A 17,034-nucleotide genomic window follows, 5' to 3' on the forward strand; every position below is an offset into this window, starting at 1 on the left:
TTTAATGAATTTGTGTCTTCTTAGGGGATTATTCATCAATTGTCTTGCCCTTCCACCACACAAAAAAATGAGGTGGCTAAGCGCAAGAATCGTTATTTAGTAGGAAGAGCTCGTACCCTTCTTTTACATTATAATATAACGTTTCAATTTTGGGTTGATGCTATCCTTACAACATGTTTTCTTATTAATCGTCCTCTATCTGCTGCACTAGGTCATAAGATTCTCATCATATGTCTTCAGTCTAATGTGTCATTGTACCGTTTACCTTTCCGTATATTTGGTTGTACGTGTTTTGTTCATAACTATTCTCCAGGTTTGGACAAATTATGTCATCATCAATTAAATGTGTTTTTCTTGAGTACTCATGTGTTCAAAAAAGATATAGATGTTATTCTCCTTTCACTCGTCGATATTACCTTAGTGCAAATGTCACGTTTTTTTAGTCATCATCATACTTCACGGTGTCATTAGCTCCGTCCTCATTACCTGTGACCCCTATTCCAGTGGCCCCCATTTTCAAGCCTCCACTTCAAGTCTATAGTCGTTATACATGGCAATGTCAAAATATACCTACTTCACCACCACTTGCGCCCATTGATGACTCATCTCCGGTTCCGTCATCTTCCTCGGTTGCGACTCCACCGTCACCTGTTGTCCAACGTTGAGGTACTCGGTCCACTCGTAATCCTAATCCTATTTATAATTTTCTTAATCTCATTCTATGTGTAGCGTTGTGACTGATTTAGACCCCATATTTGTTCCTCACTCTTGGTGTGAGGCTTTGGGTCATTCGGGGTGCTGTTAGGCCATGGTGAAGGAAATGTCTGCTTTGCATGCTAATAATACTTGGGAGTTGGTTCCATTACCACCCGGAAAACACCCGTAGCTTGCCGATGACTTTATCCGGTCAAGGTTGGCCCTGATGGTCATATTGATTGTCTCAAAGCTCAACTTGTTGCAAAGGGCTTTACTCAAGTGTATGGAGAGGACTACAAGGGAACCCTTTTGCCGGTTGCCAAAATGTCTTATGTTCAATTTTTTTTTTCTATGGCAGCAATATGTGGTTGGCTCATTCATCAACTTGATATTAAAAATGTCTTTTTGCATGCTGAGATTCAAGAAGAGGTTTATATGGAGCAACCACTCAAGGGAAGTCTAGTTTTGTTGCTAAAGGGAGTCTGGTCTTGATATATTAGAAGAAACAGATATGAATGAATGTAAGATTGTGGATTCCTCTATGGATCCACATACAAAGTTGGTTTCTAGACAGGGGGAGTAATTGACAGATGTTGATGCTGGACGATATAGAAAACTGGTTGGAAAGCTTAATTATTTTACTATCACCCGACCAAATCTCCCGGAAAAGGTATTAACAATTACTTTCGAACTCAAGTTCTCTGATATGACAAAGATGAAATTATGGTGTGATAATTAGGTAGCACTACACATTGCATCAAATCCAATATTTCATGAAAGAATAAAGCATATCAAAATAGATTCACTTCATCACAGAGAAAGTGTTATCTGGAGCTATAAATATGAAAAATGTCTACTCAAATGATCAACTTGCAGACATATCTACAAAAGCTTTTAGAGGTACTAGATCCAAGTCCATCTACAACAAACTTGGATTGTATGACTTGTACGCTCCAACTTGAGGGGGAGTGTTAGATACGATAGATTCATATTTAATCCATATTTATATCTACATCTGTATCCATCTTCATATCCTTATCCATCATATCATATTATATCTATGATTTAGTTAAATTTAGTTTGTTAGGATCGATTTCTAAATACCTCTATATATATATCCTTCCCTTGCCTTTTATGATGGAATGAAATATATTTTCCTTAATTTCTCTACTCTATTTTCCTACATTCTGCTTCTATATTTTCTGCAATTTTCGATGGATATTTATTTTGTTAGTTTACCCTTATTAAAATTTGCATATATTTCAGGTTTCTTTTCTGGCTTCTTACCACACAAATTTGTACCCTGGGTTTGGTGACATTAGGGACCATATTGGATATATCTCTTGTTGCTCCACAGGTATGGGGGAAAGTGTGGCTCCTGCGTCTCTTGATATGCACCACCTTAATTGTTTAGACGATCAAGTTGACATTGCATAATACTGACAATGACAATGATATTTAGAAATTCTTACAATACGCCACATTCGTGTCCCTATCATAAATGAAAAAACTAGTCTCTTGGAGGCAGTGTGGATATTCAGACTTAGGCGGCTGAGATGTCTTTCTGCATCTTATCGAATATTGCTACTACTTGATAAATTAATTAATGTTAAGACATTGATAGCTGTTGTGGTTATGAATGTGTTATGTGCTGATGGATAGGCTTAGCGGAACAAAAATTAGAAGAGAGACATAGATATGTCAACCCAATATGATGAAGGCAAAATTCTATGTATAAGTTGCTGCCTACAACTGATCAGAATCCAATCTCCGAAAACCTAATAGTTCCTCTGCAAACCCCAGTTGGAGTTCTAATGGGATATACTTGACTACTTGCCTACAATTAAGTTCTGAATTTTTTACAAAACTGACCAGGAGGTAACTCACCCTTTCGATTTTGAGTTATAAATCATACCTGCAGCTACACAAATTGCCTATCGAAGCCGGTCAGTTTTCTGATTCTACAAGCTCCATGATCCTCTCTGCCCTCTGCCTCTTTTTGGTCATCAATCATTTGCACAATTTGCTGGCTTATTTTCTTAGTTTTTTGTAATCAAATCAACACTATTTTTAGGGATATATTCTAACCTTAGACCACATGATCATTGCTCGTTATTCTCTGCAATCTCTTAATATCATCGGCTAGTCAACTGCTATGAGTAATTTTCATGCTGGCATATTTCTGCTATTGCTTTCAGTGTCAGTTGGTGTTCGATATACCATAATCATGTTCCCATGAATGCAATGAGAGTTGTTCAGAATCTTATCTAGAGTTCAAAACTTCAAAAGAATGCCAATAGAATCGTGATATTCTGTTATGTTGCAGGTTGGCTTGATTTTTCAAATTTGCAAAGTCAAAGCTAAAGATCAATCAAAACACATGAAAGGTAGACTTTCGACAACTATTCCAATATTATCACTAATTGCTGAAATTTAGTTTTTCATATTCGATGTGTCCTAAATTGTTAAGAATAGAAGGGCTGCTGACCATGCACTACAACTTTTAGAGAAACTAATTTGTCTTTGTGCTAATAAAAATAACAGTCATAAAGTCATAACGAAGTGCGCTGTTACTTCAGCACAGCATAACAAAGAAGATACGTATAACAGTTTAATACAACCAGCTCAAGCTAAAATTCCATTATATATAATGTTTTTATTATTTACGTTTTAATTTAAACATATAAAGGGTGTGTTCCTTTTTGACATTTTTTTTTTATTTTTTGGTTTTTTAGTTTTAATTTTAGGCTTAAATGATATTATGATGTGATACTTTATGACTATAAGTTTTAAAAAAAAGTATAAAGTGAAGAAAGTCAAAATCTCTATGTAAAGCCTATAGCATCTGTTCTTATTTTAATACAAAAGGTACTCTAAAACATCTAAGAATAGAGATTATGTGCACATTTATTGCTAGTTTGATGCTGATTTATTTAGAGTAACATATATTTATGTTTTGCCCTTTAGGTTTTTAAAATTTCTCTGAAGCTAGCAATTTGTAGAAACTAATGAAAGTCAAAAAGTGATAGCAATAATTATTTCAAAGAAAAGCTATAATATAGTGGTTGGAAATCACAGTAGCAGTACAGAAAATAAAATGGACAAGAAACCAAACTAATTCCAGCAATAGAATCAAAAAGATTTTGCAAAGAAATGATAGTGTAGGTTCTTGTTCCTCTGTCATCTGAAAACTACAAAACCCCATTTTGTGATAGTGAGGATACAATGAATATGAATGCATGATACCATTTTTCCATCCACTATCAACCACCACTCCTTGTTTCACTTCTTTTTTCCTTTTAACCTTTGCTTGTATGATTACTGTTTGTTCCAATTTGTCTTAGTTTTGTGTGTTTTGTGTTTTCTTCTAGTTGCTTTCTGCCCATTGTCTGTGTCTGAGTCTTAGGTCTCTTTCCCCATTTTGTGCACAACCACCACGTGAATTCATGCCCAATAATGGTGTGCCCCTACTACCCCCTTCTTCTTTATGTACCTCTCAATCACTGTCATGATTAATGTTGAACATGCTTGGACACGACACCATCCCCTCTAATATATTAAAGCTACCTCCCAAGAACTCCACTCATAATCTTGTCTCTATGCTTAACACTTGCATTTTTCAAAGTATATATAGGTTCTCCTATTGTATGCATGCTTCTATAATTTAGGTTATGTTTAGATAGACATTCTTACAGTTTTGGAGTTTTATGAATTGTTTAGAATAATTAAAAGTCGGGTATTTGATATGTATTGTAAGGAAAAAAAAATACTCCCTCCGTTCAGTTTTGACATTTATATTTACTTTTTTTAAGTAAATTAAAAAATATTAGTAATTTAATAGTAGTTGATGGATATAATAGTGTAAAAATCCTTACTTATATATTTAATTTAATAGTAGTTGATGGATATAATAGTGTAAAAATCCTTACTTATATATTTAAGTGTATAATAAAATGAGAGTAAGATGATAAATCAGGTATTTAATGTGATGTCTTTTTGGAAAAATGACTTTTAATGAATAGCACTAAAAATTCAAAAAAAATGCCCATGTAAAACAAAGCCTTGAAGTTTAAGTCCTATTGAATTGCCATTAAATGATTTCATGCTATCATTGTCATAGTTCACATGATTCATTCCATTAATGCCATCAATGCATGAATTGGAAGCATATATAAAGATTTATAGAAGATGATGCAATTTAAGCCTGTAACATAGAGAGAAACTTCCACGTAGCTATACTGTTGTTTATCATAAATTATGAACAATAAACATGGGAAGACAGACAAAAAACTCTAGTACATGTTAACTCCATTTCACTTGTGTTCTTTTTTTCGATGTTTTTGTTTTTCAATCTTTTTCCTCACCCAACTCATTGTAGGTGTTCTTGATCCTCCCGGGCCTTAGCCGAAGAACTCGATCCCGTCGTCGCCATACTTACAGCTTGGTTGTGTGTGAATCTCTGCAGCTGTATCATCCGGGCATAGATCCCGTCTGGATTGTTTTTCAATAGATGGGAATGTGAGCCCTGCTCAGCCACTTTCCCGTCGTCCAGCACTGCTATGACATGCGCATTCCTGATTGTCGAGAGCCTGTGCGCAACGACAATCGTTGTTTTCCCTGCGCAGGCACGTTCCAGAGCTTCTTGTATGCATCTCTCTGATTCTGCATCCAGCGCGCTGGTGGCTTCGTCAAGCAACATTATGTCGGGCTTTCTTAAGAACGCACGGGCGACAGCAATGCGTTGCTTTTGTCCTCCCGACAGCTGCACCCCTCTCTCTCCCGCGAAGGTCTTGTAGCCATCGGGCAATGAGGATATGAACTTGTGCGCATTCGCCAGAGTTGCTGCCTCAATTATCTCAGCCTCGGTTACTGACTCGTGACCGTACGCAATGTTCTCGTAGATTGTTGTGGCGAAGAGGCACGGTTCTTGCGGTACAACAGCCATGTGCTGTCTCAAGGACTTGAGGTTGTATTTTCGAATATCCTTTCCATCGATTATAACCCTGCCCGATGATGGCTCGTAGAATCTCTGGATCAGTGCAATGACCGAGCTTTTCCCGCACCCACTGGGCCCCACAAGGGCAAGGGTTTTCCCGGCTCGGGCGCGGAGACTCAGATCGTTGAAGACGGAGATGTCAGGACGAGCAGGGTATGAGAAATCGACATGCTTGAACTCAACTTCTCCTCGGAGCCTGTCTGCGATAGAAGTGGCGTTTGGATCATCCGGCTCTATTTCTGTCTTCCGGTCGAGCAGGTCGAAAACAGAACGCATTGCACGCCCGCCCTTGATGAAGTCGGGCGCTAGAGTTAATGTCTCGGCTGCACCATTAGCCGAGACCATGAGGACCATGAAGACTCGGATAGTCTTGGAGAAGTCCGAGATTCCGTGCTTGACAAGCCACGACGCGTACCACAAGCCAAGCGCATACGATGCATACAGCAAGAACTGCGCGATTCCATACCCACTCCCGGCGATCTGCCCTTTCCAGAAGCAACGGCGCAGCGGCGTCCGAAGGCTGGCTGTGAATAGACTCACAATTTGGGTTTCCGAGTTAAAAGCAGCAACAGTTCGTAAATTTGCCACAGCCTCGCCGGCTAGCTGAGTGGCCTTGGCATGTGCGGCTTCGAGGTCGCCGGAGAAGCCGTTCATAAACATTTTCTGTTTGCGATCGATCAAAGTCAGGTACATGGTAAGAATTTATCTATATTTTGCAGAATTTACATTTACACACACCTGTAACACAGTTGCCGCGACGACCACAGGAAAGACGGCGATGAGCACGAGGGCGAGGCGCCACTGCAAGACGAATCCGGCAGTGCAGGCGACGAGCATCAGAGCCGAGTTCTGCATTATAACAGAGATCCTGTCCCCGATCGCTGACCGGACATTATTTGCATCAAGAGCCAACCTCGCCGAAACTCTGGAGCTTTCATTCTCTTCCTGATCGAACCACGCCATTTCGTTTTTAAGCACCGCCGCCAGGAGCTTCTCCCGGACACGCTTCGTCAAGTTTTCTCCCACGGTATCCCAGAAGAAATGCTGCAGCGTGTTGAAAATAAGGGCGGCCGACGACACCCCGATCAAGAGATAACAGTACTTTGCTATTTCCCGGATCATAAACGCATGGTCCGGGTTATAGTAGACGCTAAGAACGGCACTCAGCACGTATGCGAAGAACGCGCTCAGAGAGCCGCAGATAACAGACCCTATAGAGCCGACCAGCGCGTAAGCCCATTCGGGTGAATTCATCTTCGCAAGGCGCCAAAACGAGCTCGCCTGTTCCTTGAACGCGAGTTTCTCGTGTCTGTAGTTAGGGTATGCGGCGTCCAAGGAAAGGCTGAAGTCGGAGGTGGAGAAGTCGGACAATCTTCTGGAGTACGGCGACCGGCCGTAAGACGAATTCCGGGTGATTATCGGTGAACTCACCGAGTTCCTCGCGCTGGAAGGCCTGCGTAATGCGTGAAAGCTCGTCAATACATCTTTGACGTGTTTCTAGTAACAAAACGAACGTACCTTGCGCTGCTCTTTCTCGCGTTGCTGAGAGAAGCTTCGTGGGCGGCTTCCTGCATACGGATCAGCTTCCCATAGACGCTGTTTTCCCCTCGAGCAATGAGCTCGTCGTGTGTCCCGATCTCGGACACACTTCCTTGCTGCAGCACAGTCACAACGTCGGCTTTTCTGATCGTGGAGAGGCGATGGGCGATCACGAGAGTGGTCCTTCCGATCATGAATCGGTCGAGCGCTTCTTGCACCAATTTCTCCGATTCTGAATCTAAGGCGCTCGTCGCCTCGTCCAAGAGCAGGATGCCGGGGTTCTTCAGCATTGCCCTCGCGATTGCGATTCTCTGCTTCTGCCCTCCCGATAGCTGTAAGCCCCTCTCCCCAACCTGTCGATATCAAAAAAATCAGCTTCGGGTTAGTATTTCTTTCGCCCGGCCGACTCTTAGGGTGAAATTTGTCGGCATTTTTGTATCGTAACATATCGATACAACGTCTGCTGCACACGAGTTCTCACTGAAACCATGTTACCTACATTTAAATGCATGACCTAACTCTTCTGACTTGAATACATAATGTTGGGCCGGCTTGTTGGCAAAATTAATCGCATCCGGTCGACAGATACTGAATAATTATCCCGGCCACATAACACCTAACAATTCGTCGACTGCTTCTAAGGAAAGCCTCATCGTATAGAAATACATTGCGCATAATGTTGAAATATGGGTATCATTAGAGTCACTAGATCATATATCCCTACGTTGAACTATGGACGTAATCACTTGCAATAGTGCGTGGTCCCGATGAATAATCTCCTATAAATCGATAAGGAACTTGGTGGACCTTATCGCCGGGGACGAGTTCATAAATATGGTGCATTCATAGTTCAAGAGTTACGATCGATGGAAATTAATGCGATTAATAACAAAAGTATAGCTTACCTGAGTGTCGTAGCCGTCGGGTAGCTTGACGATGAACGAATGCGCATTGGCGACTCTAGCAGCCTCTTCAATTTCGACCGAGCTCGCCTCAGGCCTACCCAAAAGTATGTTCTCCTTGATGGTCGTGGCGAACAGAGCCGGTTCTTGGCTTACCAATCCGATTTGCTGCCTCAACCATCTCAATTTCAATGTCTTGATGTCGCGCCCATCTAGCATAACTTGCCCTGTCGATATCGAACTAATTAGCCACAGAGTTCATTTAACGAATACATCAAATTCGACTCCATTGCTTAGAACACAAGCACCACCTGAAGTAGGATCATAGAATCTCTCGATAAGGGATACAACGGTGCTCTTCCCGGAGCCGCTGCTCCCGACTAAAGCGATCGTCTTCCCGGCAGGGACATTGAGCGAAAAGTCGTTGAGTATTTGAATTTCCGGCCTCGACGGGTAGGAAAAATCCACATTCTTAAGCTCCAATTGCCCTGTTATTGTTTGCAGCTCCAACCCGGATTCGCTGTTCCTGTCGACGCTCGGCTTGTGGTCGATTATCCGGAAGATTTTTGCCGCGGCAACTCTTGCTTTGGCGAAAGCAGCCATGCTCGGAGCAGATTGCCCTAGAGCCCTGAAAATCACAGAAAATATCATTTGATTTGATTCATCTTCTTCACAGATCAGAATCGGAGATTGATTGATGATTTTTACTTACAGGCCTCCGATCATCACTGCAAACATGGTGGCGATTGCAAGACCTCCATTGGTGAAATGGTGCCTAACTAAGTAACCTCCGTACCATAACAGAAGTGCATAGCAGCAGAATACCGTGAAGTAGGTTGCCCCGAGCCCCATACCTTTGGCGAATCCGATTTTGTATCCGATCTTTTGGGAGACTCTCAGAGCTGCTGAGTATGATTGCAGAGCTCTCGATTCGCCGACGTATGCCATTACTGTTCGAATTTGAGCTATAGTCTGCGGATTGATGGTGAATTTTGAGAAAAAATTGGTATGGAAAGTGATGAATTGATGATCCGCCATTGAAGGTATGTAAAGCTTTTCTTAAGATTCAAACCTGTTCTGCAATGTTTCCGGCCTCGGATAGCGCCTCCTGGCTCTTGCCGGAGAGCTTCGCCAATGTGGCGGTGTGGATGCCGCCGATGACGGCGATGAGCGGAACCACCGCGAGTGTGACCAGCGCCAGCTGCCAGACGGCGGTGAAGCCGACGATGAAGCCGGAGACGAATGTCGCCATGTAGTGGAGGAAATTCCCCAGCTGAAGAACAGAGAACGAATCGAAATCAAAGCAGTGTTAATTTGGGGGAAATTTGAAAATTAGGGTTTCTGGTTCATCTTCTTTGGCTACCTTCTCACTAATGGCGTCCTGCACCATAACCGCATCTGTGTTGATGGCGAAAACGACGTCGGATGTACGGACCTCCGTGTCGAAGTACTGCACGTCCTGATTCAGCGCCGATTCCAAATACTTTATCCTCATCTTCGTCGATTGCCTCTCTCCCGTCCACATCCAGCACGAGATTTCTGCAACAGAACACTCAATAGATCAAATCTATTCAGAAAAAAAAAAAAAAAAGGAAGCTCGAGAATCGCATTTCCATGGCGGATTTCACTTTACCTGCCCAGGAAGACGCCCAAATAGCAGCTCCGACTACCAGAAAATAAAATGCGTATTTCACAACCTCCTGCGTCATTTTATCGACATTGTCGGCGTTGGCGCCGAAGGAATTCACGAGATCAGCGAAGAATCTGAGGAACAGAGGCAATGAGCTGCCATGGACGATTGCTCCGACAGTTCCGATCGCCATCAGTACGTAGTCCAGCCCGTCGGCGAATCTGAACACCTCTTTTAATCCGACCGACGGCGGCGCCGCCGTCTTCTCCGCCTCTCCTCCGCCCTCCTTCTTCCCCCCATCCGAAGTCGAGACTTCCATCTCCCCTCCGGTTCCGTTCTGTGCGGTGCTGTGCAGTTACACCTTTAAATAGCTAAAACGTAGAAGAAGACGAAGAACTGAGCTCAGTCTCTAAAGTTTGCAGTACAATTCGATCCCTTTCCCTTCCACACCACAGACAGTCAGTCTCTTATACCCTCAGATCAAATCAAAATCTTCCTCTCTCTCTCTCCTCTTTCTCTCTCTACAATTACCATTAACAACCTGTAATTTTTTTCACAATCCCTCTTTTTCCCTCAAAATTAAAAAAAATAAAATAAAAATTGTTAAATCAAATCAAAGAATTCCTTTTCTTTCTTTCTTTCTTCCTCAGTCGGCTTTGGGATTTCTTGCTGCTTTAATCCAGGCTTTTGTGCAGAGCAGTTTTCCTTTTTGCTCTTCATCATCTTCTTCTTCTTCGATATATATTCCATTTTTATTTATACTGCTTTCTCTGTGCGCACATGGCTTCAACAGTTAATTAGAGAGAAGAAGCCAATTTAACAGTGACAGGTAATAATAATAATAATAATAATACATCTTGAACCTTAACCTCAACCTGAAAGGTGATGATCAGCCATAGCCAACCACGAGGGAGGTAAGGATAAGATCTGATGGCCCTGCCCGACAAGGAAAGAATACTATTGTACTGTACTGAGAGAGAGAGAAAATGGGTTTTTTAATTTTGACCATAGGAGAGGAGAAGCAAGCATATTCCAGTGCTCTACGCCATGCCCAATATATAATTTAATTTAATTTTCTGTAAATTGAAGAAACCCTAATTTTTTTTAATTTTTTGCAGGTTAATTAGATTGGATCAGTAGTAGTTAGCAGTTACTGACAGTGGTTTTTCTTGACTTGGTGTGGAAGATGGATCGATAATGAGATATGAGTGTTTGTACGTACACTACACACAGACATAGTTGATGTAAGAAAAAACCGCCGGATTTGTCGGGGAGACAGTGAGAGAGAGAGAGAGGGGCTTTTTCTTACTACCCACTCCCAAAATCTTTTTTAACTTTGACGATAAGTCACCCCCAAAATTATACTACTACTTCTTCTCCTTCTATTCAACGGTTTGTTTGTCTTAATTTTTTTATACAAATTTTAATATATATATATATATATTTATAAAAATAATATTTAATACTCCCTCCGTCTCGTTTAAACGTTGTCATTTTTTATTTTCGTTCGTTTTAAAATAAAGTTACTATTTTTTAATTTAGTAATTATACTACTTACCTAACATAATAAATACTCTTTCAGCTTACACTATATTACACAAATGTCATTACTTTTATATTACACAGTACTAATAGGGATATTTTCATATTTTTCACTACAACTTATTATAATACTAATATTCAAAAATCTACGTGTGAAAAGCAAACGACAACCTTGCATCGAGACGGAGGAAGTATAAATACTTGCTCCTCCTCCGTCTCATAAGAAGGATACTATTTTCTATTTTTGTCCGTCCTAAAACAAAACAAGGGTATCATTTCCTAATTTAGTAACTGTACTACCTACATAACATAATAAATATTCTTACAATTTACAATATATTACACAAATGTATCACTTTTATAACACATCATACTAATATGAGTATTTTTGTCTTTTTTATTACAAATTAATATAATACTAATATTTAAAAATCTACATGAAAAAACAAACGGTGATCTTCTTGCGGAACGGGTGGAGTATTATTTTTATATTATCTACGCATTGTTATACTTCAAATAGAAAATTTTCAAATCAAATACTAAATAAACAAACTCAATATTTTTATTTTGTTCCGTCCACATAATTTATCTTTTTTTAAAAAAACAATAATTATACATTTTCATTATATTTTTTAATTTATAAGTTTTTTTAATTTTAGTTAAATAACTTAATTATTTTAATATTAATTTATAATTATTTATATTATACTATAATTATTTTTATTATTACATTTTTAATTACTTCATTATTATCATTTTTAAAATTCTTGTATCTCAGTGAACAAAACATATATAGGGGATTAGAACGGTTAAATGAACCGAGATGTTCGTAAACTCGGTTCGATTAAAGCTCGTTTGCGAATGTTAACGAGCCGAGTCAAACCGAACAGCATAAACAGGCTCGTTAAGTTAACGAACAAGCACGAACTTTGTTCACGAACAATTGTTAAATTAAATAATATATTTATTATAAATATTATATACATGAAATTATAATTTATAAATAAATAAAATATTAATTCAAAATAAATAAATAACATAATTTAAATTTTTTTTAATCGAGAAATTTCTCATTTTTTATTTTAGCATATTCAAATCAAAATTTTATTTTATCTTTTTTCAAAAAAATAATAATAACTATCGAATAAATATTAAAATATCCCTATTTTTTATTTTTGCACATTGCTTGTCAAAAATAAAATAGAGATTATATTTACTTGATTGTTACCTATTTATAAAATACTATGTTAACTTAATTTGCATGCAAAGTCAAATAAAAAGTTTATTAGTAAATAAAGAGAACATATACTTTTAAAACTATTAGCATTATTCATTAATGGTACTGTAATTTAAAATATATATTATATTAATATTTTGTCTATTTTCTAAGTATATATATTTGTATGAAATTTAATAGATATTGTACTTTAATAATAATTTGTGATAATGTAATATATAAGAATTATTTTTTACTTTTATGACATATATATATATATATGAGGTATTGATATAAGTATTTTCTTTTTAATGGGGTTTGAAAATTTTGAATCTTTATATACATATACATATACAAAATATAGTCCTTTCGTTCCAATATAATAATTTTATTTATTATTTTTGTTCGTTTCAAAATAATAGTCTTATTTTTATAAATAATTATATCACCGTAAAATTGTTCCTATTTTTTCATTTTTATTACACAATTGCCACTATTTTTTACACTGATACACTCACAAGGGCAAAAAAGTTTTTTCTTTATACTTTTTACCCACTATCAATATTCCTTAAATCTCGTACCCAATCCAATTAAGACTATATTTATGGAACAGAGGGAGTAATATATAGTTTATAATTTTTTTAAAAAAATAACAATAATAATAATAAAGATAATGTAATGATGTAAAAGTGAACTTATGATTGTAAGATCATAAATATCGATGAAGTATTAATAAAATATTATTTGAACATTTTAGATCTTGTTTTAGTTTTAATACTTTAATTTATATTTTTAAATTTTAATCGTAATTTTGATATTGTATTTTATGAAAATAATAATAAATTTTTAAAAAATATTCTGAAAATTGAATATTAGAAAATTAAAAATAATTTTAAAATCTAGGTTTTCAATAACTTTAGTGTTGTTTATTCGAAAGAACACAATCTAAATTTGTTTGTTTTTATTTCAACTTAATTTTTACACTATTAAGTGCATTCAAATTTTTACCAAAAAAATAATAATAATAAATAACATGTACTATTTTTATGAAATATTATATCAAAATATTATTTGTATCAAATCTCAAATTCAAATCAAATACATCAATATTTACATATTTACTTTACATATTTACCCCGAGACTCGCCGAAGTAGGGGTATTTTTCTTCAGTAAAAAATAAAAAATTACTCTATTCGCCTTGCTGCAAAGTTGCAATTGACTTCTTACACGTTGATATTTGAATATTAATTATTATATCAAAACGTAATACAAATTCAAAAAAAAAAAAAACCAGAATATGTATAGTAGTCTCTTATAATACCAATACAATGACATTTTTAGAGTAATTTATTCAAATATAAGGATATTTTTAATATCAAGTACAATAACGCAAAAATTAAATGACAAGATGACCGAGGGAATACTATTTAAATTTTATTATATCTCAAAAAAAATATATTAAATATTATTTGAATATAAAATTCAAATTTTGTTTTCAATTCAAATTAAAATTGTTCCCCTTATTTCCATTTTTCTCTGTTTTTGAGTGATATATTCAAAGTGTAACTATTTTCATTAAAATTTTGACATAAGTGGTTGGGGATTAATTATAGAGATAGAGAGAGATTATTTATTAATTAATTTATTTATTTATTTATAATTAATTTAATTAGGGTGTAAATTGAGTAAAGAAATGATTAATTATGGTTAAAGGAGGAATCTACAGATTTGATGATGATTTTTCTGACAGAATTATTGAATATTTACAGGTGGTGCACACCTTAACTCATTAATTTAATTCAATTTAATTCTGACGATCTATGGCCGTTGATGGGGAAGAGATGAACGGTGTGGATCTGTTGGGAGTGGGACGCCTTGGCAACAATGAGCCACGCTGCATTCATTCTTGTTGATTGCAAGTGCCTCTTTTTAACATATCTCACATATATATATATATAGAGATAGATAGATACAGAAATATGTATCTATATATTGTATGTATGTATGTGTATGTATGTATAAGTGACAATTTTAGAGAGAGAGAGAGAGAGAGATTAAAGAAGAATATATATATATATATGTATATATAAGGGTGTGAGGACAAATTTTAGTGGGCACTTTCTTGGATCCAACTTGCCTTTTTTCTCTCCCACACAAAAGACTTGTACAATTTTTATTCTTTTTATTCTAACATTTTTTATAAAGAAAATAAATACTGTCTCCGAGTATATTAGTGTAAAAAATAGTGGCAATTGTGTAATAATAATAAAAAATAGAGATAATTTTATGGTGATATAATTATTTATAAAAATGAGAATATTGTTTTGAGACGGACAAAAATGATAAACAAGGATAGAGTATTTAAGGTTTATTTGCCTGTAATTTGAAATTATACTATTAATTTAAAATTTTATTTAAATAGTATTTTGATTTAATATTTTATTAAAAAAATATATCGAATAAATAATACACTTGTTTTAATTTGATGTAGTTAAAAACCAAACTCTTATATAATTTTTTGATTTGATATTTTAAATATAAAATTAATTTTTAATATAATAGTATGAAAAATAAAAATATTAAAGAACACACATTTGATTATTGTTGCCACAATTTTTAATAGAAATATTATATATTTTTCATATAGTATAAAATGTTACATCCAACAATTATTTTACAAAAAAAATAAAAACCAAACTACACAAAGTTTAAACCAAACTAAGAGAATAAACTTGGGCGCGTTTGTTTGGAGGTTTGGATTTTGAGATGGGATTTGAATAGTAAAATTTTGAATTTGAATAGTTGTACGATGTGATATAAATAGGTGTTGATGTGATGTTTTGAATGTAAAATTGATTTTTAGTATAATATAAAAAATGAAAAATAGGTGTTTGATTTGATGTTTTTGGAGGGAAAAAATTGGATAAATAGTAAGATTTTGCACAAATCTTACAAACGAACACACCCTAGGGGATTTCGTTGGCTGATTTTCCCGAATTTCTACTATTCACTAAAAATTTTTTCCTCCAAAAATATCAAATTAAATACTTATTTTTTCTTTTTTATATTATACTAAAAATTAATTTTACATTCAAAACATCACATCAATACCTATTTATATCATATCATATCACTATTTCAATTCAAAATTTTTACTATTCAAATGACAACTCAAAATCCACACCCCAAAACAAACACACCCAAAGTGTATTTAAATAAATTCTAAGTCTATTTACATACTACAGTTTCACATCTCTAAATCTATTTAAATAAAACTAAGATAATACATCAAGACGGACTCAGCCTAATACAAACTCAAAGGTCCAACACTGCATACGATTGGGTTGGGGGCCACTCCGTGCCCCTGGACCCCAGGCAAAGGGGTCGCGCCCCTTGACCCCGGACTCGCTGACCGGGCAGTGAAACCCACGCAATAACTCAGCAAAGTGGCAAACTAGAATCAAGGTATATCAATTAACAGTTAGTCCTATTATAAAATTTCAATCAATTTTTGTTTCATCGTTCAAAACTAACGGAAATTTTTTACGTAGACGTAACGGGATTAACGCGGCAGTTAACTTGGAAACAACACAGTCATGTACAGTTAATTTTTTACTCCTTCCGTCTCACTGCAAGGTTGTCATTTGATTTTTGTGTCATTCTAATATAATTGACATTAAAAATATCATTATATTTAAATAATTTATTTTATAAATATTATTGTATTTGTATCACAAAAGACTAATAAACATATTATTGTTCTTTTTTTTTTTTCTTATTTTGTACTACGGACTATTACAACTTTGCAGCCAAACCGACGAAGTATTATTATTTCAAAAAGATCAAAAGGCAAAAAAAAATACTAACATCCTATACTTATTTATATTATACTCCATTTAATTCTACTTAATTAATTAATTATTTACTTATTTATTTATTTATTATTATTATTATTATTATTGTTATTTTAAAAAGATGGATTACGTAGATAGATAGCATGCATGATTAAGAGTATTAGACAAGGTGGCGTAAACATGTCTCAACTTAATCTTCTCTCTCCTAATGTATGAGTACTATAATTTTATAATCCTCCATCTCTCATTTATTTATTTATAATTTAAATTATTTCAAATAAATTCTATAAAATTATTTCAAAATAATAATAACAATAGAATAATTTTAAAAACTACTAAACTTATACTATATGAAAGATACGTCAAAAATATACTCCCTCCGTCCTAAAATTACGGTCTTATTTGAATTGGATATGAGATTTAAAGAATATTGTTAGAAGAAAAATATAAATAAAATATTTTTTTGCCCTTGTGAGTGTAATAATAATGAAAAAGTAAGGATAATTTTGTGGTGATATGAGTATTTATGAAAATGAGACTATTGTTTTGAGACGGACAAATATGATAAACAAGACTATTCTATTGGAACGGATGGATAATTTGATTGTGATTTCAATTTGAAATCATTATTATTCGTCGTGTCATGTATGTATACAAA

The 17,034-nt window shown here is 35.5% G+C and overlaps 1 protein-coding gene and 1 long non-coding RNA gene across 2 annotated transcripts; one reads left to right on the plus strand and one right to left on the minus strand.

The window, feature by feature from the left end:
• Nucleotides 1–867: 867 nt before the first annotated feature.
• Nucleotides 868–3,119, plus strand: LOC127251066 (uncharacterized). The gene is made up of 3 exons (XR_007838831.1): nt 868–1,366; nt 1,963–2,053; nt 3,023–3,119. It is a non-coding gene; the product is annotated as an uncharacterized LOC127251066 (long non-coding RNA).
• Nucleotides 3,120–4,855: 1,736 nt separating this feature from the next.
• LOC127250868 (ABC transporter B family member 1) lies at nt 4,856–10,793 on the minus strand. The gene is made up of 10 exons (XM_051274310.1): nt 10,639–10,793; nt 9,767–10,533; nt 9,497–9,672; nt 9,206–9,406; nt 8,846–9,105; nt 8,445–8,761; nt 8,137–8,360; nt 7,211–7,584; nt 6,431–7,145; nt 4,856–6,355 (listed from the first exon to the last, which is right to left on the minus strand). The coding sequence occupies exons 2-10, from the start codon at nt 10,080–10,082 to the stop codon at nt 5,066–5,068; spliced, it is 3,873 nt and encodes a 1,290-aa protein (XP_051130267.1). The 5' UTR covers nt 10,083–10,533; nt 10,639–10,793; the 3' UTR covers nt 4,856–5,065.
• Nucleotides 10,794–17,034: the final 6,241 nt, after the last annotated feature.

This window comes from Andrographis paniculata, unplaced genomic scaffold (genome assembly GCF_009805555.1).
Source record: "Andrographis paniculata isolate CXL003 unplaced genomic scaffold, ASM980555v1 Contig38END, whole genome shotgun sequence".
Classification (NCBI taxonomy): Eukaryota; Viridiplantae; Streptophyta; class Magnoliopsida; order Lamiales; family Acanthaceae; genus Andrographis; species Andrographis paniculata.